We start from the raw sequence: 24,851 nt of genomic DNA on the forward strand, positions 1-24,851 counted from the left end.
ATGATTCATTTTGGTAGGAAGAATGAGGGGAGGCAATATAAACTAAATGGTACAATTTTAAAGGGAATGTAGGAACAGAAACACCTGGGGGTGTACATACATAAGTCTTTGAAGGTGGCAGGACAAATTGAGAAATGCCTTTTTTAAAAAAAAAGCACCAAGAGGTCCTTAGTATGTGTGGAGGCATAGAGTACAAAAACAAAGATGTTATCCTAAATCCTTATCAAACACTGGTTAAGCCCCAGCTGAAGTATTGTCCCATTCTGGGTGCTGCACTTTAGGAAGGATGTCAAGGCCTTAAAGAGGGTGCTGAGGAGATTCACTAGAATGGTATCAGAGATGAGGGACTTCAGTAATGTGGCAGGACTAGAGACTCTGTGGTTGTTCTCCTTTAGAGCATGGAAGGTTATGGGGAGATTTGTGAGAAGTGTTCAAAATCAAGGATTTTGATAGAGTAAATAAGGAGAAACTTTCCAGTGACAGAGAGGTCGGTGACCAGAGTACACAGATTTAAGGTAATGGGCAAAAGAACCATAGGCGACATGAGGAAACATTTTTTTATGCAGCAAGTTGTTATGATCTGGAATACTAGAGCTATGGGGAAAGAGCTGGGAGGTGGGACTAATTTGATAGCTCTTTCAAAGAGCTGATTTGGGCTGAATGGCCTCCTTCTATGCTGTATCATTCTATGATTCTAGAACTAGTTTGTCATCTATTCCTAGGGTTTACCTTGAAAACCCCACAGCTTTGCGTTTTAATAGCCTTTTACTTGGAAATTTCTCAACTTTACAAATCGAGGTACATCCTACCCACTCGGGTTGTCGCTTCCTCAAAGAAGTCGAGTATGTTGGTCATGCAAAATTCTGCCTTCTGAAACCGTGCCGCCCACTGATGATTAGGTTATTGTACAGTTTACTGCTGATCAATTCTATTTTACGTGGAACAGAAGGAAGACTAAAGTCTTTAGTTGCACGTGTCTCTTCACCCTTGTTGAATATGGGCACCACAGTAGCCTCAGTTGGCCAATACCATCAATTTTAGATGGCTAGTTTTAGCATTCCAATGCTGGCTTTTTTTTTGTTGCACTTTGTTATAAGGCTTGCTCTGCGAGAATGATCAAACTGCTACGTGTGCACGTGTCCTTGTGTAGAAGGTGTTCAGTTTCCATTTATGGAAGCATTGGAGGAGGTGAAAGTTGGTGCTTGAATGAAGCCATATAAGAAATTACAGTAACTAGCCTTTTATAATTGTATACGTGCACATCTGGAGGATTGGGTGGAAATGTTTAAATTGTGTGCTTTCACTTTGTGTATGGATACAGTTGAGATTACACTACCAATGTAGTACAAGTTTGAGCTTGAATTTTAATGGTAACTAATTTGATTTACATCCATTCAACCCTATTGGGGGAGGAGAAATTATTTCATGGAGCATTGCCACATAAATTTAAAAAAAAATTATAACCACATTTTGATTCTTGACATACTGGGTTATTTTCTAGAATGGGCTTTGAGTGTCTAATTCCTGATCAAGTCACACATGTATAAATATTGAAATTATTCATGTTATCTTTCTGTTTATTGCTCTCTCATTGAACTTCTCATTGAACTTCTCATTTACCTGAGGAAGGAGGAAGCCTCCGAAAGCTTGTGAATTTAAAATAAAATTGCTGGACTATAACTTGGTGTTGTAAAATTGTTTACAATTGTCAACCCCAGTCCATCACCGGCATCTCCACATCATTGAACTTCTCATTAGCCTTTTGTTTAAAAAAAAATCTAGTATTAAAATATATTTCATTTGCATGTTCTCTAATCGATTAAGAGTCTATTATCATACATGCAGTCTGTCACTGAAAACTCTAACATGCTTTGCAAAATGACCCCAAATTGGAAGCTATAGTTAATACTGAGGAAGACTGACAATACAAGATGTTAATAAACTTGCGGAATGGGTGTGTGAATTTCAATATAGATAAGTCTGAGGTGGTATATTTTGGCAGGAGGAATAAGGAGGCCCCATACTCCTTGAAAAATAAGAATCTAAATGGGGTAAAGGAGCAAATGGATCTAGGGGTACAGGTACACAAATCACCTAAAAGTAGTGACGCAGGTTAATAAAGCCATTTAAAAAAAACAAAGCAAGCACTGGGGTTCATATCTAGATGGATAGAATAGAAAAGCAGAAGTTATGTTAAACTTGTATTGAACCTTGATTAGACCACACTTGCTGTGCACAGTACTGGTCTCCATATTATGAAAAGGATGTAGAGGCACAGGAGAAGGTACAAAAATGATTTACAAGAATGATACCAGAATTGAGAGGTTATACCTATCAGGAAAGATTGAACAGGCTGGGACTCATTTTCTCTAGAAAGGAGAAGGCTGAGGGATGACTTAATAGAGGTCTTTAAGATTATGAAAAGGTTTGATATGCTAGACGTAGAGATGATGTTTCCACTTATGGGGAGCCCAAAACTAGGGGCCATAAATAGAAGATAGTCACTAATAAATCGAATAGGGAATTCAGGAGAAACTTCACTAAGAGTGGTTAGAATGTGGAACTCGCTACCACAAGGAGTAGTTGAGGCGAATAGCGTAGATACATTTAAGAAGCTATATATACACAAGGGAGAAAGAAATCAAATGTTATGCTGATAGGGTTAGATGAAGAGGGGTGTGAGGAGGCTCATGTGGAGCATAAACACTGGCATGGACCAGTTGGGCCGATTTGGCCTGCTTCTGTGCTGTACGTTCTATGTAATGTAAAATAATTTGTGACTTTTTAAAATGATGGTACATTGATCTATTGTTTTCAGAGCAGTGTTACAAGTGGGAGATGAAGTTGATGGGATAGACATCCTTTGTTTAAGCCTCATTAAACAGGCAATCAACTTGCATAAAATCATAAATGCTTATCTAGCAATAGCATTGAGCAAGCTGGTTGCAAAATTACCCTTTCAGCTAGAAATAAGATAACTTACAAAAATCAAAGAACTAAAGGTTTGGGTGAAGTAATCAAAGCTTTCAGTAACAATTCATAACTTCAAAAATTTTACAAAAAGCTTTAAAACTCAGTAAATCTTGCAGTAGCCAACTATTCTTGGCAGGAATCTATAGTTTTTTTAAAAACTAATCAGCCATGAATTCTGTAACTATTGACTCAAAAGAATGATTGTTATACACAAGATCAACCTAAATAATTCTGAACATCTCCAACTGGTGCAGTTTGTCTTTTTGTTACATTGTTTATGAAACCTTTCCAAATAAATGTATGTATTGATTTTTTTAAATATATAATGACTTGGGTGTACAGGGCACAATTTCAAAATTTGCAGATGACAAAACTTGGAAGGGTAATGGACAGTGAGGAGGATAGTGATAGACTTCAAGAGGACATAAACAGGCTGGTGGAATGGGCAGGCACATGGCAGATGAAATTTAATGCTGAGAAGTGATACATTTTGGTAGGACGAACTAGGAGAGACAGTATAAAGTAAAGGGTACAACTCTAAAGGGGGTGCAGGAAGAGAGACCTGGGGTATATGTACACAGGTCATTGAAGGTGGCAGGACAGGTTAAGAAAGAATACGGGATCCTGGGCTTTATAAATAGAGGCAGAGAGTACAAAAGCAAGGATGTTATGTTGAACCCTTATAAAACACTGGTTCGGCCACAATTGGTGTATTGTGTTTCATTCTGGGCACCGCATTTTAGGAAGGATGTGAAGGCCTTAGCGAGGGTACAGTAAAGATTTACCAGAATGGTTCCAGGGATGAGGGATCTGTTATGTGGCTAGACTGGAGAAGCTGGGATTGTTCTCGAGCAGAGAATGTTGAGTGGAGACTTGATAGAGGTGTTCAAAATCATGAAGGGTCTAGACAAAGTAAATAAAGAAAAACTGTTCCCATTGGCAGAAGAGTCGCGAACCAGAGGATATAGGTTTAAGGTGATTGGCAAAAGAACCAAAGGCGTCATGACTAATCTTTATGCAGTGAGTAGTTAGGATCTGGAATGCATTGCCTGAGAGGATGGTGGAAGCAGGGTCAATTGTGGCTTTCAAAAAGGAATTAGATAGGTACCCGAAGGAGAAAAATTTGCAGGGCTACAGGGAAAGAGCGGGGGAGTGGGACTAGCTGGATTGCTTTTGCAGGCTCGATGGGCTGAGTGACTGCCTTCCTATGCCATAACCATTCTATGATTCTAAATTTGTGATTCAAAAAGGTTAAAAGTGGTTAAAGCCTAAAAGTGGTTAAAGCCAAATACTGGCTGTTTGTGAAGTAGTACTTAGTCACTGGAAAAGCCCTGGTTTTTGGCTCAGAGGAATTAAAAGTTGGATTTTAAGTATGAAAGAGCCCACATTCATAGCAATTACGTTTGTGTAATTAAACCTAGAGTTTAAAAAAAAAAAATCATATTTGAGCAGAGGATATCACTGAAAATACTTTCATATCGGCCTCCTGAACTTTAGCAACGGATATGTGAAACATCGAAGACTGTTATTCTTCCTCTGAAGGCAGCCATTCACCAGTGCTGGAGCGCATGAAGCTGACATCATTGTGGATTAAAAATGCAAAAGAATGAAAGCTAGATGAAGAGTTGGAATCTAATAATTGATAAAGATGGTGAAAAGGAAGAAACAAAGTATTGTTAGGCTGAAGATTGGAAGAATCTGCTAGCACTTTGTTTTGCATCTGTGATGATCTTAAGCAAGATAGAAAACCAGAAGTGGTAGATTCTGTTGAAATGGAGCTTGAAACTTACATGCATTTTTCAATTGTCACATTTCTCTCTCCAAAAAGCAACTAAAATCTGACCTGACACTGTGTTTACTTAACAGATTTTGGTGACCATAACAGCAGAATAATAACACTGCCTTACATGATGAAATACTCTTGTGCTTATAAAACCAGGGCACCACTTGATTTACCATGATCCACTAATATAATTAAAATATGTATTCAAAACAGTTGGGCTTAGTAGCAGTATTTCTCCCCTTTCCTCTTCTCGTGAAGGCATGGCTAATTGCTGGAATATAGCTCTATTGTTGTTGGCTGCTCTTCAGTATCTTGACCAGAGACACTTTATTCATGTGAGCTTTGAAGGTGTGTTGACTGACTACTTGACTGCAGGGGCTATCCCAGCTAAACTCAATCCTGTGTTGCCCAGCATTCATATGCCCTTCCAAGAGGGATCACTGCATAGTAATCAGGAATGGGAACCTTGATTACTTTTGCTTTTCAGCTCCTTCCCCCTAGAGGTGGTAGGGCTAGATGTGGAACCCATGCTGTCTTCCTTCAGATAAGATCAGTCACCCTTCATGCAGAGTGGGGATCAAATCTAGAATATTTCTAGTTTAAATGACTCTGCTACTCAGGGATTAAGTTGCAGAGCCATTGGAGGAGTTCCATGGATACTGCTTAAATTGAAGATGACACAAAGGTGTCCCTGTTATCATATTCAGGGTAAGATGCCTGTTTACTGGTTGCCTGCATTGTTTGTCAATGGGAGTACATGCAGGAATGGGTTAGAAAATTGGTGTGCTGCCCCAGGCACTTTTTGTGCGGCGATGCAGCAGGTGTTCTACTAACGATAATGGGATAGTCAGATAGTGAATGGTACCCTATTATTTGAAAGGAACATGATATTCCTGTACAATGCTCTTGAACTGTCATTGATTTTCAAAATTCACTATACTGAATGCAATATGTCGAACTAATAGTCTATCACTGAAATATACAGGACAGTGAAATGTTATGCAACTAAAGTGGCATACTATTTTTTGGAGAAATAGGGTGCTAAAATATTTCAATGAAGAATAAACTGGTGATTAACTGTGCATCTAAAGGGTGAAACCCTTGATGCGGATTCAAAATTTATAACCATGCTTATTTTCACTCTTACAGCCAGAAAGTGTGCAAACTTGTTTTTGTCTTTTCTGAACCTAACCAGTAATTGGCACATCATGTGCTACTAATTATTTTTCATGGATGAAGGTAATCCCCTGATGCTTCAGTTATGTTTCAAAAATATTTTTAAACTTCTTCTGGGAGTATAGTAATAATTATAGCACTTTAAGGGATTTGTATAGAAATGATAGTTTCTGGTTATTCAAAGTAGGAGAGTGTTAAAATGGTGACTTAGTCTACAAGATTAGTTTGTATTTTTTTTCTTTTTCTACTCCCTCAAATAATTACAAAATTGATTTTATGGCTTGCTTGTAGATAACTAAGTTAATAGATTTAATTTTCTGCCTCTTGACAGATCAATGTACGGGTTACTACCATGGATGCAGAGCTAGAGTTTGCCATCCAGCCAAATACAACTGGCAAGCAGCTCTTTGATCAGGTAAGTTTAATCATCTTGTTCACTTCATAGGGTCAAAATTTCTAATTTTATTTAGAAGTGAAGCTTATCTTAATTTTGCTATGTGGCTGAAAGTTCAAGTGAATTCCTATTACACTGCTTTAGAGTATTAAAGCTCTTCAGTTGAAGTCACAATAGCCATCTGCATTTATATAGCACCTTAACATAGTAAACATCCTAAGGTATTCCACAAAACAAATGAATGCTGAGCAGCAATGAAAGAAATGGGGGAGATAGCCAAAAGCATGGTCAGACATTTTGAAGGTGAGTGGAGGGAGTTAGCAAGGTGGAATGGTTTAGCAAGGGCGATTGAGAGTAGAGCCAAGGCAGCTGAAGGCTTGTCCATGAATGATGGAGGGCTGATGCACAAGAGACCAGCAGGTCACAGGCTGGCACGTAAAGGCGGAGGAGGTTGCAGGTGTAGAATGTGAGACCATGGAGAGATTTGCAAATATGGATAAGGATTTTGAATTCAATATGTTGACAGGACAGCATAGACAGGGATGATGGGAAAACGGGGCTCTGTGGGACAGGATTAGCCAATTAGGCAATTTAGTTTTTGCAGGGTGGAATTCATAAGGTTGCTGATAAGGGCATTTGAGACGTTGAACCTGGGAGGTATTAAAAGTACAGAGAAGGGATTCAGAAAGAGGCAGGCAGTTTTGCAGAGGTGGCAGTGAAGTGGTCTTGATGATGACTGGGATATGAGGTCTGAAACTCAGCTCGGGGTAGAATAGAACACTGAGGTTGTGCACTATTGGGTTCAGTCCGAACAACTAGGAAGTTGGGAAGAGTCCGAGGCAAAAGTGCAGGGGTTGAACAAAGTGGCTTCGATCATGTGGATTTGGAGAAAGTTCTGGCACATCCTTAACTTGATATCAGACAATCCTAACAGCATCGTATTGGTTGTAGAGTTGAGAGTCGCAGCAGAAGTAGAGCTGGGTTTCATCAGCATATATGTGGCATGTTTTCCATGTCTACAGAAAATGTTGCGAGGAGCAACGTGTAAAGGAGAGGGCCAAGGATAGAATGTTTGCCCAAGGTGATTTGAGTGGGGCTGGGAGGTGAAGCAATTGATAAAAATTGGTCTGAGTAGGAATGGAACCAAGTGGAGACGGTGGCAGGATAGAATGGCCAACTGTTGAATGCCAGTGGATGGGTTAACAACAACAGCTACTTGGTCTTGCGGCTGGTCGCACTCCCTCACTCTGGCTTTAATGTCCTTTCTATAATGGCTTGCAGAAAAGTGCATGACAGTATTCTAACTGTAGCTGGAACAATATTTTGTATACATTCTTCATTACTACTTTACTCTGTAAGCTATGCATCTAAAATATTAAACCCAAAATTCAGTTGACCTTTTTATCACTGTACCTGCATTTACACTTTCAAACATTTATGTATTTGAACCTCCTAGGTGTCTGTGTTCATCCACACCTTTCATAGTTACATAAAGTCTGCAGTACTGAAACAGGCCATTCGGCCTAACCGGTTCATGCCAGTGTTTATGCTTCACGCGCGCCTCCTCCCACCTAATCATCTAACTCTATCAGCATATCCTTTCTCCCAAGTGCCCTTGTGTGTTTATCTAGTTTCTCAAATGCATCTATGCTATTTGCCTCAACTACTCCTTGTAGCGTTCCACCTTCTTACCACTCTTTGGATAAAAGAAGTGTCTCCTGAATTCCCTATTTGATTTATTGGTGACTATCTTTATATTTATGACCTCTAGTTTTGGACTCTCCACAAGTGGAAACATTATCTCTGTCTACCCTATTAAACTGTTTCATAATCTCAAATACCTCTATCAGGTCACCTCTCGACCTTCTCTTTCCTAGAGAAAAGTGCCCCAGCCTGTTCAGCCTTTCTTGATAAGTGTATCCTCTCGGTTCTGGTATGATCCTTTATGAATCTTTTCTGCACTATGGAGACCAAAACTCTGCACAGTACTCAGTGTGGTCTAACCAAGGTTCTGTACAAGAATGACATAACTTCTCTGCTTTTCAATTCTGTCGTTCTAGAAATTACTTTTTTATGGCCTTATTAACCTGCATCGCTACTTTTAGTGATTTGTGTATCTGTAACCCTAAATCCCTCTACCCCGTTTAGACTCTTATCTAAGCAGTATCAGTGTCTTTCTATTTAGTGTATACTCCCACTCATTTTTCCTCCCAAAATGTATTATCTCACACTTAGTTGCATGGCATCTGTCACCTGTCTACATGCTGAATTTTTTTTTACAGTTTTTGTCAAACCTATTTTTGTGTCGGGATGTTTCAAATTTGAGCTCCCTACACACAAGTGCAAACTATGTATGTATACCAAGAACAAAAGTGCACCCAGCACTGACCCCTGCACTATTCCACTTCCAATCCTAGCAATGCCCATTTACCCTAATTTTGTTTCCTGTTTATCCAGGCTGCCTCATTTATTCTTGTATCATACATCTGAATTTTTCTAACAAGCCTCTTGAGGCACCTTATCGGATGTCTTTCAAAATCCTTATATATTACACCTACACATTTCCTTTATCTCCAGTTGGTTACTTTTTGAAAAAAAAGTGTTTGCCGAATACTGCTTACCTTTAAATCTGGAAATAAATGGCTGGTATCAGCATAAAGGACTATGAAGCTGTCGGAATATTGTTAAAAACCCAATTGGTTCACTGATGTCCTTTAGGGAAGGAAACCCGGTCTGGCCTATGTATGACTCCAGTCCTACACCCAACATGGTTGACTCTCAACTGCCCTCTGATGTGGCCTAGCAAGCCACTCGGTTGTATCAGACTGCTACACTGCAGCAGTTCAAGCAGGCGGCCTGCCACCACCTTCTCGGGGCAACTAGAAATGGGCAACAAATGCTAGCCTTGCCAGTGATACCCACCTCAGTGATTTTTATTTTTAAAACTGCTTAAATGCTTAATAATTTTCTCATTATGCCTTTTGAAGCCAGCCCATGCTTATAAATGGAAACCATACAGAAGATATTTTGGGTGCATGCATAAAGTATTAACTAAATGTAGAAAATATGCCTGTCTATTCTGTGAGGATAATTTTAAAATCTAACTTCTGTTGATGCTCAAAATTCCTAATTTTCATGCTCCTTTAGCAAACTGTGAGCTACTGACTTAGGATTACTCCATTAATGTGTTTTGGAACCTTGTTGAGCTACCTGGCATCTTTTTTTCACTTGAGGCAGAATAATTAAACATTCTAGTTGACTTATATCATTGTTAATGCAATTGAATTAAATTTTTCACTTTAGTCCAATGCATTAATAGTTAAATATATATTGGATGCTTGGGAGTGATTTTTATGGCATTCTATTTAAGGAGTTCAAATGATAGTGATCCATGACAACTCAGATCAGATTAATGCCTCAAAATTGCCCTGAAGATGTTTTCAGTAGTTTTATTCTGTCTTTTTGAGCTGACAGCCAGTTCACTGTCATGTCTGCCATTTGCATTGAAGGATTAATGACCAAGGTGTTGCTCTAAGCTAATTAACAAGTGCATTGGTATCGATTTCTGTAAGATTCTTTTTCCACTATATATACTAAACTAATTGGGAACTGAATTTGTAACAGGGTACTTAATTTACATTCAAATGTAAATTTTAATTTCATGAATTGTAATATTTATGGTAAGGGATTTTGAGCATCCCAGTCAGTTAATTATAATGAGTTTGTTATTTGCCCCTTAGACAACATTTCACATCAGATACTACATTAGTCTTTTAGAACAAATTTAGTAATGGTTTGCTAATTCTTTGCTAAGATACTTAGATGTGGAGATGCCGGTGATGGACTGGGGTTAACAATTGTAAACAATTTTACAACACCAAGTTATAGTCCAACGATTTTATTTTTAATCCCACAAGCTTTCGGGGGCTTTCTCCTTCCTCAGGCGGTGTGGAAGGGGAAAGCCCCCGAAAGCTTGTGGGATTAAAAATAAAATCGTTGGACTATAACTTGGTGTTGTAAGATACTTAGAGTACAGGGACCAGGTGAAAAGGGGATGCGATTTAAAGTTTTTTTTTTAAGTGAGACTTGCTATGTGTATTCACATTACTGATATTCAACCAACAATTGGATTGTTTGACAACTTTTTTCCCTCGCTGAAAGAAGAGGCTTACACAAATGCAAGAAAAGTGGAAGTCAACAGACTGGGAGAGCTATAAAAAGCAACTAAGGGATTCAAATAAAGTAATAGGTGTAAAAGGAATATGAAAAATCTTGCAAGGGATATCCAAGTTAACAGCAAAATATTTTATAAATATATTGAGAGAGAGAGAGAGAGAGACTGCTAAAGAGGAATGTGGGCCCATTAAAAACAGATGCAGGCAAGATTTGTTAATTGAGTACTTTATATCTGTTTTCATACTCTTTTTCCCTTCCCCCTCCCCACCTCAAAAGGCTGGATGCTGGGGCAATTTAAATTTTCAAGACTGATAATAGATTGTTAGCTAAGTATTGTATCAAGGGATATGGACCAAAGGTGGGTAAATGGAGTTGAGGCACAGATCAGCCGTGATCTAATTGCATGGTGGAATAGGCTTGAAGGGTTGAATGGTCTACCCCAGTTGTTATGCTCCCTCAACCATTTGTTGAAACTCACATTGCACACTTCTCTGGTCCCATATTTGAAAGTAAAATGTGTAGTATATTGCTGTAATGGTATTTTCCAGCATGAATAGGTGAGGTTTGCTTTATGCTGAAATATTTTGGCTTACACTGACTAAATGTTCTGTTTTATGATTACAATAGAAATTACTAGATATTAAGCTAACTTTCAGATAACTTGAATTCATGTTGACTTGGGATCATAAGCTTAACATAATTTTGAAACGTTAAATGTTTGTGGAATGGTACTGATGAATGTTCCTATTTCAGGTTGTAAAGACCGTAGGCCTACGAGAAGTGTGGTTCTTTGGCCTACAGTATGTAGACAGCAAAGGATACACCACATGGCTGAAATTAAACAAAAAGGTATTTTTTTATATTCCCCTGTGAATCATTTTATTTCATAAGGACTGGAAAAAAAATTCCACCAAGAAATATTTTGAAAATATCACTAACTGCAGCACATACATTTATTTAACATGGATTGTTAGTTATTTTAAAAGAAAAAAAATCATGTCAGACATTTAATAGATACTGCTAATCAGTAATCACAAGTCACAAGAAGGACTCTGTTGTACCAATATTTAGAGCATACTTTCAGTTACATGCTTTTATAATTAGGGTATTTCCACTTGATGTGTGATATCGCCATTATTTTTAAATTTCAAACATCGAGTCAAAATCTAATCTGGATCCGTAGTTTGTGTAACAGCAAAATTCATTTGCTAAATTCTTAGTGGTTTGGAAAAAATTGACACATTTTAATAGTAAATTCACTGCTAGGTCATCCATGACTGCACCAGTACAAAGAATATTTCCTTTTGTTAGATATTTGACTATTTGTGCTGAGACACTCTTCTGAGAAGTAGGGTGGATTAACGCTAACTATATCACAGCTGTGAGGCTGGAAATCATCATGTAAATTCAGAGGGTTGTTACAGAAAACAAACTTTTCTCCATAAACAGAAAACTGCCTGTTGTAATCCAACCGAACAGTCAAGAACTCTTCAGTCCAGAGCTGTACCAGTTTCTGATGTACACTTCAGGCACTGTGCAAGCTGTTCTTCCACCACTTGAGGCAAATAGCATAGGTGCATTTGAGGGGAAGCTAGATCAGCACATGAGGGAGAAAGGAATAGAAGGGTATCCTGATAGGGGTAGATGAAATAGGGAGGGAGGGGGCTCGTGTGGAGCATAAACGCCGGTTCAGACCAGTTGGGTCAAATGGCCTGTTTGTGCTCTAGTCTCAGTGTAACACTTCCTGCAATTCCAGTGGCCTCCCAGGCTAGCCCTAGAGCAGTTTCATCACTGCACCAAAACTGCCAGCTTTCTTCCATGGACCCAACAGAATAATTATTGAACTCTGGATATTCCTCCTTCTTCTGATCCAGATAAAGCTCTTGGTGGGTTACTTGCCTTCTAATTGAACCCCAAACATTAACAGACAAACCCAGAGCCCCTCCTTTACATATGCTTCCACCTTCCATTTAGACACCAAAAGTAATTTTTTATTTTGGCTGGGGTTATACATGGGTTTTCTAAGTTATGAAATTGTATGTTTAAATTATCCAATAATGTTTGCAATCTGAATCATGCCTGAAGAAGGCTTTGTCCTATATTTGGTTCTAGTTGCATGTATGGTAGGTATTTTTCAAACATTTCTTTAAAAACATTGTCCATTTAAAAAAAAATATTGTCAATTTTTTAATTAATTGAAGCTGTAGTGCTACCAATTTTTGGTACAGAAATTCTTCAGTGAGTTTGTGCTTAGTGGACATGCTGCTGTTCTGACAATTTTCTACTTTATTCAAAATGCCAGAAAATGTTTGCAATGCATTTAGGCTCAGCATAGTTTTGTTCAATCATTGTCATTTTTTGTGTTTAAACATATCTAGTAAAGTTTATGGCAGGGGATTTGCTTTTAAAAGATGTGTGAAATGGCAGGCTTAAAAGCTACAGAGCTTGAAGTACTGAACTCTTGTCCAGAGGGCATCAAATTTGGATTCAAGCTTTGACCTATATAAAACTGCATGAGGTTGTTGTGGGAAGTTTTGCCAGTTCTTCCAACACTAAATGAGAACATTGTATATCAGATGAATGGTCCCATTTCAGCCAAAGTGAAATGCATGACTTCTCTACTTGCGGACTAGCATTGCTGGTGACTTTTGTATGTGAACAGGAAGTGGCTGTGCCAGAGCAAACTTTAATATGCTGTAGGCTGGGGTAATATTTTTATACTATTGTGGTTATGGAATGCTGGATGTCTTTGACAGGATTTGAAACAGAATTTTTGGACACTAAGGGAATCAAGGCATATGGGGATAGGGTGGGAAAGTGGAATTGAGATAGATGATCAGCCATGATCTTATTGAATGGCAGAGCTGGCTTGAGGGGCTGTATGGCCTACTCCTGCTCCTATTTATTATGTTATGAAATACTGATGCACAACACAAAAACTGACAAAAAATTGTATTTTTCATTCGGGGGTGGTGGTGTGCGGAAGAAGAGAATGGAGAAACAATCTTTAGTAAATAATGCAAGTTGCTGTGACTAGGCTATAAACTGTTATTTTAAAAAAAATCTTCTGCTCATCAAGGTGAGGGATGGAAGTGTGGTAGAATGGAACGCTTCCCATTTTAGGCATTCCATTGTCAGCATCTAGCACTTCCAGCTCCGATGTAGCACAGCCAAAGTAAATCTCCCTGTATTCTAACACATTATACCTCCATGCCAACTTCAGAGGAGTACCCCCTACTGCACGTGTGACATTTTTTTGCAATTCCCATACCAACCACCCTGTGATCTGAGTGAGATTGCTAAATTAAGGACAGGTTACGCTGTAGGTCACTGCCTGCTACGAACTTGATTGAGACTGTCCCTTGAATGAGACTGTCCAAATTCATTTCACATAAGACTCTTACAATGGAAGTCCTCAGTCTGCTGGCTGTATCACTTTGGGCTGGATTTGAAACCAGGTACCAGATGTGAAAGATGAATATTGAAACTACTAATCCACCTAGTTCCCATGGGTTGTAACTTCAAGAAAAAATTTCCATATCTGATTTAAAAAATACACACCTCCAATTTTAATTGAATAGTTATGCTATTTTCTGTACTAATTGATAGATATATGTAAAAGTACACAAATATAGTTGCAGCCAGGGTGTGTACTACTTCTGCTCTGAGCCACGTGGTTACTTTATGGAGCTGAAAAAATATTAGGTTAGCTTTTTTTTCGCTCTCGCTCTTAGTCTTTATTGCAGACACTGGTCTCTGTTCACTTGCAAGCCCGGACGGTGAGTATTGGCAGGCTGTTCATTTGGCATTCCAGCCAAGCCCCTGTCATTGTTTGATAGCATTCAAGAGTAGGAACCCTGGCCATTATTTGCTTTCCTCTCCCTAATATTTTGTAATGGCCTGGAGACTCTTTTATACCCCCCCCAATAGCCTGAGATATCTTTAAGAAATCTTTTTACCTCCCTCCCAGATTATTTACATAGCTTTGGTCTGTGGAGGACCCAAATACACTTTACCTACTTGAAATGTTGAACAGAACATTATTCGTGTTCTCAGTTTAATAATTTTTAAAAAAAATGTTCTCTTGACCATACCATTTTGTATGCTGTAGTGAAGTACATGGTATTGCTTTGCATCTTAACATAAAATATTGCAGTTAGATACTGTTCATCTCAACACTGTTTGTCCACATCAGGCTTGACCTCCCAGCATTTACTGTTTCACATTATTTATCCATTTCAGTGCTGAATGAATATGGATAAATATGAAACATTGGAATCAATGTACAATCAATTATCCAAATAGGGTTTCTCTAACTGTGTGAACAGTGTCCCATAAACACCTGTTGTACAAGGTTGCCCTCTTAAGTGTCAGTTAGACCAGTTGGGACTATCAATTGTAGCTGAGAAACTTTTTTTGCAATTTGTATATATTCTAGGTAACTCAGCAGGATGTGAGAAAAGAGAATCCGCTACAATTTAAATTTCGGGCAAAGTTCTTTCCAGAAGATGTGTCTGAGGAGCTGATCCAGGAGATAACGCAACGTCTCTTCTTCTTGCAAGTGAAGGAGGGTATTCTTAATGACGAAATCTACTGTCCACCAGAAACTGCGGTCCTGCTTGCTTCTTATGCTGTGCAAGCCAAATATGGGGATTTCAACAAAGAGGTTCATAAATCAGGTTATCTAGCCAGTGACCGACTTCTTCCCCAGCGGTAAGTAGAACCAAGTTTATCTGTGCTTGCGCTTTATTTTAAACAACTGCTGCTACATGTAAATTGAATATTTTCCTATCTCCTGATCAATCTCTTACCAAAAGTTTTGTGTGGCTTCAAATGTTCACCATGTGGTCAAACACAATTTTTTTCATGTGGCCACTGGATGTCTCATGATAAATACCAACAAAGAAATGAATGTGATACTTTGTCTTTTTCTCTCCTGCCCCCCACCCATGTCTCATTCCCATTGGAGCAATAGGGGTACCCCTTGATAACTGGCTGTATTCAGACATCTTTCAGATTAAGATGGGAGTGGTATGGGTAGATTCTGGAAGTAGTCTGGTTTTGTACTGGAGACATTTTATAACCCTAATTTTTTTTAAGATATAGATTTTTGTACTCCAAGGGAATCGAGGGATATGGGGATCGGGCGGAAAGTAGAGTTGAGGTCGAAGATCAGTTGTGATCTTATTGAATGGCAGAGCAGGCCTGAGGGGCCGTATGGCCGCCTACTGCTCCTATTCCTTATGTTCTTGTGTTCTTTTTGAAAGTATGTTTGTTACATAGGAATTGTTAGATGAAGAAAGGACCAAGGTCCATTCAGTTTGCCGTCTACCATCCTGGTAGTCGCATGATACGATGATAATGGATTTGTTGACAAATCATAGCAATCAATCTCTCTCAATTGGTGATTGTTTTTCTCGTTATCCCAGGAGTTTATTTTAAATGGAGATTCTGTGCAAATGAGGAAACCCATGGCATTCGGGAGCCCTAAAATAGCCATGGCATAGTAAAATTAGGTTCAATCGAATCCTCTTCCAAAAGTTGACCACTTTATTGTCTTCTAAGACCCCTAGGTCTCTTTCAGCTACATTTTTAGCTGTTTCAACACCATTCATGAAGTATGCATGTGGTCTATTTTTCCTTCCTATGTGTAGCACTTTACACTTGTCTGCATTCAATTTCACCTGCCATTGTTCTGTCCACTTATATTTGTCCAACTCATTTTGTAAATTCTGAGCTGCCTTTTCTGATTTAACTGCCCCTCCTAGTTTGATATCAACTACAAATTGGACCACCTTGCATTGAGTTTCTGAATCCAGATTATTTATCTAAATTAGAAACATTACTGAGCCCTAACTTACCCCACCCTGTACTTCCATCCACTCTGGCATAGCTCCTAACAAATAAAGGAAAGAACTTGCATTTATGTAGCGCTTTTCACGCCGTCAGACCACCCCAAATCGGTTTCCAGACAATGAAGTACTTGTGAAGTATAGTCACTGTTGTAATGTAGGGAAAAGTGGTAGCCAATTTGCACACAGTAAGGTCTCACAAACAGCAATGAGATACATGACCAGATAATTTTTTAGTGATGTTGGTTAAGAGATAAACATTGGCCAGGGCACTGGTAGAATTCCACTGCTCTTCTTAGAATAGTGCTATGGGACCTTTTACGTCTGCCTGAGAGGGTAGACAGGACTTCGGTTTAATGTCTCATCCGAAAGGTGGCACCTCACAGTCCATGGAAGTGTCAGATTTGATTATGTACTCAAGTCTCTGGAGTGGGGCTTGAACCTATGACCTTCTGATTCAGAGGCAAGAGTATGATCAACTGAACCATGGCTGACACTTGATACTTTTTTCCTACCCTTGAATCTCTTTCCTTTCCATTCCAAGGTTTACCCTGAATCCCCACAGCTTTGAGTTTAATAGTCTTTTGTGTGGAACTTTATTACGAGTCTTTTGGAATTTGATCCTGTGACATTACTGAAAGGAGAGGAGGGAGTTCTCTTGGTGTCAGAGCCAACATTCTTTTCTCAACAATTACCAACAAAAAATTGACTGGGCATGTATCTCTTTGCCATTTTGTGTCACTGCATCCAGAAGTATTTCACTTGTGCAATATTTATAAACATGTTGGTTACATGATAATGCATTATATAAATGCCAATTTTTTCACTTGAACATTGCATAGCTCTTAATGCAATGAAAACTGATCTCTTGTTACTTTCTAGCAAAAGACCTATTTTTATGAAATTCTCCTTCAAATAGCCTCCATGGTTCTTTATTTTTTTGGCAGGGGGCAGCACAGTCAAAAACAAAGGTTGGCATCTTTTACATTTTTCTGTGTGTGCTCAGGGCCCCAGCCCATTGCCAGGCTAGTTGTGGTGGACCCTTGTATGCAGAAAAAAACTAAGGCATGATACACATCCAATAGTTATCATTTAGATTTTCCCCTTTTTCTTTTCGCTGTCCTTTATCCTTAATTTATTAGCATCTTGGAAATGTTATTAGAAGTTTTCATTAATTGATCTGGTGGAAAGACCTATGTTTACTACCCCAATTATCTTCCTAATAGGCTATTGTGTTGAAACTGCCAGGTGTTGTTTGAAAACTTACTAGGTAATAGTATGTGTCCTTGCATTCATCCTGTTCAAATATCTGTTTTTATAAATGAGATTGAGGCTTGGATTGATGTATAGTTAAGACCATAATCTTAAAAAGGCATGTGTTGGGCTGATGCTATCTAACAGCTGGAGTAACAGATGGTGGGTGTAAATTTCTAGACCACCATTACAGCTTTTTAATAAAGATGCAGTATGTTAAGGTTTTGATGGGCTTATCCTGGCAGGTATGTAGAATAGTTGGAAGAATTCAGTGGTCCATTTTTTGGAAGAACTGTCAATACAAACATGTTGCCACTTACAAATTTGGCTGTTTTGGTATGTTTTTAAATGTTAATATTTACATTATTTTACAGATTTAAATGGCACTGACTTTTTTTTGTTTAAAGCAGCAATACTTTTTTTTATAAGAACAAACTTGCATTTAAATTTGTCCATTCATGCCCTCAGAATGCCTCTAAGCACTCCACAACTAGTGAATTACTTTTGAAATGCAGTCACTGTTACGTAGGATCTATGGCACTGCAAGGTCCCGCAAACAACAAATGAGATAAATCACTAGTTAATCTGCTTTGGTGGCGGCGGTCGAGGAACGAATGTTGGCCAGGATTCCTGGAAGACTCTCTCTTCCTTGAATAGTGTCCCGAGATCACTCGCATCCACCTGAACAGGCAGAGGGTTGCTCAGTTTAACATCTCATCTGAAAAATGGCACCTCCGACCAGTGCAGTACTCCTTCAGTACTGCACTGAAGTGTTAGCCTGGGTTATGTGCTCAAGTCCTGGAATGGGGCTAGGCGCACAACCTTCTGACTTGGGTGAGAATGGTATCATTGAACCGAGCTGACACTTTATACATATAAATTAATCAATTTGGGTATTGAACTAATTTGTCTGGTTCAAATTTATAATCCGTTTGTTTCAGTGGACTGCATTGCAAAACAAATTAAGCAATGGAAGATGGTCAGTAATTGCTGATGTCTCCCTTCATTCCGTTCATAGTTCCTAATTATTTTTAAACTTTGAATTTTCTTCTCCCTTTTTCCCCATTTAAAAAAAAAAGACAATTTTGCTTTGTAGAACACTTGCCACTGTACATTCTTCTTGAATTGGTACAATGTGAACTGTCCACATCTACAGTCATTGACTGTCAGATAGTGTGATTGAAGCAGGGTGAGACTGATCTTATCAGTTTTTCCCTTGTTTATATACTGCTCCAGTTAATAACCCAGTTCAGAATTATTTTTGAAAACTATTGCAAGTGATCAGCTCTGGGACTTGAATTTGACCTTTGCTTGAAAGTGGAGGATTTAATTGTCTGATTAATTCTGAATCTCTGCTCCATTCCAGTAATTGGACCAGGATCACTTCTTCAATATTTGACTGAGTATTGAACCTCGTAGTCTGATGACTGCGGAATAACTGTGGGTTGATGATCAATATAAAGTTTGTGTTCTGAAATGTATTTGCTGATCCAGAGACAAAACTTGTTGTGCTTCTTCTGTAAAGGACAGGAGGATCTGTAAAATTTACAATTGGTTTATTTGTGTTTACTGTGATTTTTATTTTAGATTTTGCATTCCAGGGGTTATACATATGTTGAAATGTACATTGAATCTAATGGCAGAGATTACTACATGCTTATACCTGTTAACCCTGTTTTTAGTGTTTAACACAAGGATTTAAATGACACTAGCTTTATTGCCTGAAGTGCTTGAAGATCTTGGATGTTGGCTTAATGCATTAGTGTTGAGCAATGTTAGACTAACATCAAACTCTTTAAACCTTTCATTTTCTACTATGTGTTCTTTGTTAGTGTCTTGGAGCAGCATAAATTGACAAAAGAGCAGTGGGAAGACAGAATACAGACGTGGCATGAAGAACACCGAGGAATGCTGAGGTAACATTCTGAAGGCAATAGATGTGCTTTTTGTTCACATTCGTCTTCTGAGATGTCTGAATTATTATGTGTGTTCTGTTGTGGGTTTCTTATTGGATATAGTTTTTATATACTTTTTTGGAGGGGGAGAGATTAAAAATATTTTTTTTGCTTTTCATGAGTGCTTTTGTGTATATTTTTATATTAATTAGAATATAGAAAACAATTCATTGAGTATGTTCTGAAGATTTAACCCACAAGGACCTCTATCCCCCAGCCCTCCCCCTCAAAAATGTATATTTGGAGTACTCTAATTGCACATGCTGTTGATCAATGTTGCTATTACTTGCTGACATTAAAGTAATGGGAACACTAAAAGTGAATGTTCATGCCAATAATGGGAGAAGATGGTGAACAAAATACAGGTGCTTCACCTCTTTCTCCCCCGCACCCCCCCCCTCCCAAAGGGAGATATGCACATTGTGTTGAGAAGACGGCCTATGATGCAACTGCATATTGTACTCGTGTAAGTGGTAGTGAACAAATGTACAGATGCACGAACTGCAGAGAATGTGTCAGAAAGGAGTTAGTTGCTAAATTGGAGAAACTCTACTTCCTGAATGGGAGAAAAGCAAACCATCCAAGAAACCAAGGCATAAGTCATCTTGGGTTTGAATGTAAATATTGAAATCTGTATGTTGTCACCTGTTAGGTACTAACTCATTATTCGTTAAATGCCTAGCTAGAGCGAGGAGAAATTCAGCAGAGGTTCCGCCTCTGTGTATCCTTTGTCACTCCCTTAGATGGCTGTAAAGTTTTATGTTTTCACTATATTATAGCAATAAAAGAATAGTCAGTAAGTTTGAATTCTAAAGAATACATGATGTGAAATTGAAGATTGAGAAATTACAGATCTCAAACCACAATGTAAATAGATTCTTCAGTGGTTCAGGTTCCAAAGGGCAAAATGTAGCAGTGCCCCAAAAAATTTGAAAGTATTAAAAAATCGCTCCCCAATTGGTTGTCCCACTTAAGGAAAGTTTAAATTATTTTAAAGATTAAAAGAACAATTAAATTTTGTGCCTTTCGCTATGACATTGCAACATGGGTACATTACTACAAAATGAATCTCCAAAATTTCAGATTGGGTTTTGAAGGTGCCTGTGTGAATGGGACCTCTAAACCCAAAGTCAACTTGGGAGTGATTCACTGAGTTCTGTTGAAGCATGAATGCATTCTTAGATACTTGAGGAATAGTATACCTGTCACCAGCATTGTCTAGACATTGTGGTATGACACTGATCAGATCTCACATGGAATATTGTTTGGTTTGGGACACCATGCAACAAAAAGGTTGCATGTACATTGGAGAGGTTTCATTGATGAGGAATAACTGATCCCCAAGTGTAAAGCAGATAAACTGAGGAAGCCCTACAATCTAGGGAGAAAGTTGAGGCGATCCCCATTGAGGAATTCACAATATTAGATAAGAAAGATAAACCCAGTAAACGTGGGTATTGGGACCAGAGAATGTAACTATAAACTAGTGAAAATGAATTCAAAACCAATAATACTGTTTTTACTCAAAGGGTGATAAATGTTAAATGGAGACAGACAATTAGGAACATCCGAGTAGCTGTTGGATAATAGCTGCGGTCCTGAGCATGGCACCATGGGGCAAAGGACTACACAGGGAGGCACAGTGAAGTGTAGAAATGAGTATCGAATCCCCTATGACCAGTCGGGCACAGACAGACATTTCAGTGACCGCCGACATGAGTCCCACATGGTGTGTTGCCTCCCTGGTGCCAGGGTAAAGGACATCACGGAAAGGGTGCAGAAATTCTGTGGGGGGGAAGGAACAGCCAGAAGTCGTGGTCCACGTGGGTACCAACGACATAGGGAAGAAAAGGGATGAGGTCCTGCAGCCAGAGTTTCAGGAGCTAGGGAGGAAGTTAAAAAGCAGGACCTCAAAGGTGGTAATCTTTCTATTACTCCCAGTGCCACGTGATGGTGACTACAGAAGTAGGAAGATAAAGCAGACTAATGCGTGACTAGAGACGTGGTGCAAGAGAGAGGGCATCAGATTCTTCGGGCATTGGGACCTGTTCAAGACTGACGTGTTGCACCTCAACAGAGCTGAGACCAATGTCCTTGCGGGGAGGTTCACTAGTGCTGTGGTAGAGGGTTTAAACTTATTTGGCAGGGGGATGGGCACCACGATGTACTATTAGAAAGGAGAAACGAGGCACAAAGGATTGGGAGAAACAGATAGCACTAGAGTAAGAAATAGATGTATTAGTCGGGTTCAGAATGCGAGAATACAAGAAGATCGGAGAGAGGTTTAGAGTGCATGTGTGTAAACGCACGAAGCGTGGTAAATAAGGTTGGTGAGCTGCAGATGCAAATAGCCTCATGGGAATATGATGTAGTGGCGATAACTGACTCAAAGGGCAGGATTGGATACTAAATATCCCTGGATACAAGGTGTTCAAGAAAGATAGGGAAGGAAAAAAAAGGGGGGTTGGCAGTATTGATTAAGGAGACTATTGAAGTGCTGGAGAGAGATGTCCTTGAGGGGTCAAGGACAGAATCTATTTGGTTAGAGTTAAGAAACAATAGAGGTGCTATTACACTATTGAGTGTATTCTAAAGGCCACCAACTGGTGAAGGATACAGAGGAACAAATTTGCAGGGAAATTAGAGATGCAAGAACTATAGATAGTGATAATGTGGGATTTCAACTATCCTAATATGGACTGGGATAGTGATAGTGTAAAGGGCAAAGAGGGGGAGGAACTTCTGAAGTGTGTTCAGGAAAACTTTCTTGATCAGTATGTTTCCAGTCCAACGAGAAAGGAGGCATTGCTGGATGTAGTTCTGGGGAATGAAGTGGAGCAAGTGTCAGGGAGGAACATTTAGGGAACAGTGATCGTAGTATCGTAAGGTTTAGATTGGTTATGGAAAAGGACAAGCAGCAATCTAGAGTAAAAATACTTAATTGGAGGAGGGGCCAATTTCAGTGGGTTGAGAACAGATCTGGCCCAGGTAAGTTGGAATCAAAGATTGGCAGGGAAAACTGTAATCGAACAATGGGCGGCCTTTGAAGAGATGGTTCGGGTATATTATTTAAGTACATCCCCACAAGGGGGAAAGGTAAGGCAAGGGGGATTAATAAAGAAAAGCCAGCACGGATTTGTTAAAGGCAAATCTTGTTTAACTAAGTGCATTGAGTTTTTTTATGTAATGAGGGTTGATGTTTATATGGACTTTCAAAAGGCTTTGGATAAAGTGCTATATAATAGGCTTGTCAGCAAAATTGAAGCCCGTGGAATAAAAGGGGCAGTGGCAGCATGGATACGAAATTGGCTAAGTGACGAGAAAGGGAGAGTAGTGGTGAACGGTTGTTTTTCGGACTGGAGGAAGGTATACAGTAGTGTTCTCCAGGGGTCAGTACTAGGATCACTTTTTTTGATATATTAATGACTTGGACTTGGGTGTACAGGGCACAATTTCAAAATTTGCAGATGACACAAAACTTGGAAGGGTAGTAAAGTGAGGAGGATTGTGATGGACTTCAAGAGGACATAGACAGGCTGGTGGAATGGGTGGACACATGGCAGATGAAATTTAATGCAGAGAAGTGCAATGTGATACATTTTGGCAGGAAGAATGAGGAGAGGCAATATAAGTTAAATGGTACAATTCTAAAGTGGGTGCAGGAACAGAGACCTGGGGGTATATGTTCACAAATCTTTGAAGGTGGCAGGGCAGATTGAGAGTGTAGGATATGGGATCCTGGGACTTTATAAATAGAAGCATAGAGTACAAAAACAAGGAAGTTATGTTGAACCTTTATAAAACACTGGTTGGGCCATAACTGGAATATTGTATGCAATTCTGGACACTGCACTTGAAGGATGTGAAGGCCTTAGGGTGCAGAAAAGATTTACCAGAATAGTTCCAGGAATGAGGGGTTTCAGTTACGTGGATTGACTGGAGAAGCTGGAGTAGTTCTCTTTAGAGTGGAGAAGGTTAAGAGGAGATTTGATAAGTGTTCAAAATAATGACTGGTTTAGATAAAGTAAATAAAGAGAAACTGTTGCCATTGGTGGAAGGATGGAGAACCAGAGGACATAGATTTAAGGTGATCGGCAAAAGAACCAAAGGCGACATGAGGAAAAACTTTAACTCAGCAAGTAGTTATGATCTGGATTGCACTGCCTGAAAGGATGGTGGAAGCAGATTCAATTGTGGCTTTCAAAAAGGAATTGGGTAAATACTAGAAGGGAAAAAATTCAGTGCTAGGGGAAAGAGCGGGGAATGGGACTAAGTGGATTGCTCTTGCTCTTATCAAGAGCCGGCAAGGGCTTGATGGGCCGAATGGCCTTCTGTGCTCTAATTCTATGATTCTAACAGTGGGGCAAGCTTAGATGGGCTGGAAGGCCATTTATCCTTTGCCTACACTATTTAAGAACATAGTAGTAAAGGCCAATGAACCGACCAGAGTTACGCGTGTCAGGTTGCTATAGAATCATAGAAGGGTTACAGTGTGGAAGGAGGTCATTTGGCCCATCAAGTCCGCACCAGCTTTATACAAGAGCAATCCAGCTAGTCCCACTCCCCCGCCTTATCCCTGTAGTCCTGCTATTTTTTCCTTTCAAGTGCTTACCCAGTTCACTTTTTGAAGGCAATGATTGAATCTGCTTCCACCACCCCGTCGGGCAATGCATTCCAGATCCTAACCACTCACTATATTTAAAAAAAAAAGTTTTTCCTCGTCACCTTTTGGTTCTTTTACCAATCACCTTAAATCTGTCCTCTGGTTCTTGACCCTTCTGCCAATGGGAACAGTTTCTCTATCTACTCTGTCTAGATCCTTCATGATTTTGAATACCTCTATCAAATCTCCTCCCAACCTTCTCCGTTCAGCTTCTCCAGTCTATCCATGTAACTTAAGTCCCTCATCCCTGGAATCATTCTGGTAAATCTCTTCTGCATCCTTTTCGAAGGTCTTCACATCTTTCCTGAAGTGCGGTGCCCAGAACGGGACACAATCCTCCAGTTGTGGCCGAACCAGTGCTTTATAAAGGTTCATCGTGAATTCAATACTTTTGTACTCTATGCATCTATTTATAAAGCCCAGGATCCCATATGCTTTTTTAACTGCTTTCTCAACCTGCCCTGCCACCTTTGACTATTTGTGCACATATACCCCCGGATCTCTGTTCCTCCACCCCTTTTAGAGTTGTGCCCTCTAATTTATATTGCCCCTCTGTCTTTCACATGAATGTACCTTTACTGTAATGGCCTATGTAAGCTTTGCACATTTATTTATTGTTTCTGCT

General features: G+C 39.3%; 1 protein-coding gene and 1 pseudogene across 1 annotated transcript in view; one reads left to right on the top strand and one right to left on the bottom strand.

The window, feature by feature from the left end:
* LOC137322900 (radixin) overlaps positions 1–24,851 on the top strand; it is a 79,849-nt gene that overhangs the window by 21,430 nt on the left and 33,568 nt on the right. Inside the window, exons 3-6 of the mRNA XM_067986112.1 lie at positions 6,264–6,347; positions 11,256–11,351; positions 14,941–15,215; positions 19,441–19,524. Of these exons, the coding sequence (XP_067842213.1) occupies positions 6,264–6,347; positions 11,256–11,351; positions 14,941–15,215; positions 19,441–19,524 (539 nt within the window). The remainder of the gene's footprint in view (positions 1–6,263; positions 6,348–11,255; positions 11,352–14,940; positions 15,216–19,440; positions 19,525–24,851) is intronic.
* LOC137322614 (EEF1A lysine methyltransferase 1 pseudogene) lies at positions 11,643–12,472 on the bottom strand (annotated as a pseudogene).

The sequence above is a fragment of the Heptranchias perlo genome, chromosome 6 (genome assembly GCF_035084215.1).
Source record: "Heptranchias perlo isolate sHepPer1 chromosome 6, sHepPer1.hap1, whole genome shotgun sequence".
Lineage (NCBI taxonomy): Eukaryota > Metazoa > Chordata > Chondrichthyes > Hexanchiformes > Hexanchidae > Heptranchias > Heptranchias perlo.